The 1,909-nt window shown below is 52.1% G+C and overlaps 1 protein-coding gene across 1 annotated transcript; it reads right to left on the minus strand.

The window, feature by feature from the left end:
* Positions 1–633: 633 nt before the first annotated feature.
* LOC127329332 (uncharacterized mitochondrial protein AtMg00810-like) lies at positions 634–1,661 on the minus strand. The gene is made up of 2 exons (XM_051355860.1): positions 1,560–1,661; positions 634–1,461 (listed from the first exon to the last, which is right to left on the minus strand). The coding sequence occupies exons 1-2, from the start codon at positions 1,659–1,661 to the stop codon at positions 634–636; spliced, it is 930 nt and encodes a 309-aa protein (XP_051211820.1).
* Positions 1,662–1,909: the final 248 nt, after the last annotated feature.

Below are 1,909 nucleotides of genomic sequence, written 5' to 3' on the forward strand. Positions count from 1 at the left end.
GCTCGCAGTCCTGGGAAGTCCTCGGGGTCGTCGCTGCTGGCGATGAGCCGCTGCTGCCGCTCGTACTCCGCCTGTCGCGCTGCCTTCGCCGCTTCCTCGTCGTCCTGCTCCTCCTTCACCTCCGGCTTCGGGATGAGGAGGGCGCCGCCGCGCCTCTCTTGCTGACGCCGGCTGCCGCTGCCGCTACCACCGTGCCTCGGATTGACGGGCGAGGAGAAGATTTGGGAGCAGGGATAGATTGGGATGAACCGCATGGCCTCTTAATGTACAACGGCGGTAGCGGGTGGTTGCACGCAATAACGCCGGCGCGGACGGCCACACGGCCATGCACGATGAGACGTGTCCCCGCGTCACGTGGGAAAACTTGGACGAGTCAAGAATTGTGTTTTGCCATGATCTCCCAACGTGGGGATCTCCTCTCTTTATATATCACATGAACAACTTGGGACACAAGCCGGATCACAAACCGATCTCTGGCCGGTCGTATACAACACGTACACGTATATACACGGGACACGTTTTATCTCTAACACTCCCCCTCAATCTAAACCGTCGTGTACAAGGTTGAGATTGGACCGAAATTTACGAAGTGTGAGTTGAGTAGCCGGTTTAGTGAACACATCGGCAATCTGATCAGCAGAGGCAATAAACCGAACATGAAGAGCTCCCATGGCAACCTTCTCCTGAACAAAATGAAAATCTATCTCGATGTGCTTTGTACGAGCATGAAACACCGGATTCTGAGAGATAGGTAGCCCCAAGGTTATCGCACCATAGAACAGGTGGGCGAGACTGACGAACACCAAGCTCGGTGAGAACAGACTGAATCCAAATAGCTTCAGCAGTACCATTCGCTAAAGCCTTATACTCGGCTTCAGTACTGGACCGAGAAACCGTAGGCTGTTTGCGAGAACTCCAGGAGACCAAATTACCTCCGAGAAAAATAGCAAAACCTCTTGTAGAGCGATGATCATCTGGGCAGCCAGCCCAGTCAGCATCAGTGTAGATATCCAACGCCGTGGAGGTCGTACGCTGAAGATGCAGACCAGTAGATATGGTGCCCTTCACGTACCGAAGAATCCTCTTGACTGCCTCATAATGAACAGTCGTGGGCTGAGACAGGAACTGGTAGACCTTGTTCACAGCAAATGATAAATCCGGCCGAGTGAGCGTGAGATACTGAAGACCGCCAACCAAACTTCGGTAGCTAAAGACATCAGCCGGACCAAGAGGATCACCAGTATGACGGGATAGCTTGTCTGTAGATGACAAGGGAGTAGTGACCGCACGACAATGCTCCATGTTGGCACGATGAAGCAAATCAAGAGCATATTTGCGCTGAGTAAGAACCATCCCTCGAGGGTTGTATGATACCTCAATTCCGAGGAAATAATCAAGACGGCCGAGATCCTTGATAGGGAAGGTGCCAGAGAGAGTGGCCACCACTCGGTCCACAGCAGCCTGAGAAGACCCAGCAATGACAATATCATCGACGTACACAAGCATATAGATCTGAAACCCATGGTGATCATAAAAGAACAAGGAGGTGTCGGCTTTACTGGACAGAAAACCCAGCTGAAGGAGGCGATCACTGAGGCGAGCATACCATGCACGTGGAGACTGCTTGAGCCCATACAGCGCTCGCTGAAGCTTGCAGACATGGTTGGGAAAACGAGAGTCCTCAAAACCAGGGGGCTACTGCATATACACATCTTCGGCAAGAAATCCATGAAGAAAAGCATTACTGACGTCGATCTGACGAAGACACCATCCACGGGACACAGCCAAGGAGAGGACCAGCCGAACTGTAACCGGTTTAACCACCGGACTAAAAGTGTCATGATAGTCTATACCTTCTTGCTGTGTAAAACCACGTGCCACCAATCTAGCCTTGTGCTTATCCACGGAG

This window comes from Lolium perenne, chromosome 2, assembly GCF_019359855.2.
Source record: "Lolium perenne isolate Kyuss_39 chromosome 2, Kyuss_2.0, whole genome shotgun sequence".
Taxonomy (NCBI): domain Eukaryota; kingdom Viridiplantae; phylum Streptophyta; class Magnoliopsida; order Poales; family Poaceae; genus Lolium; species Lolium perenne.

What these genes read in the sequence shown, in the direction of transcription:
- LOC127329332 (XM_051355860.1), bottom strand. Translation starts at nt 1,661, where the DNA reads ATGTCTGCAAGCTTCAGCGAGCGCTGTATGGGCTCAAGCAGTCTCCAC. An exon ending in TCAGCTGGGTTTTCTGTCCA is followed by an intron (nt 1,462 to 1,559) that starts GTAAAGCCGACA and finishes GGGTCTTCTCAG; the next exon opens with GCTGCTGTGGACCGAGTGGT.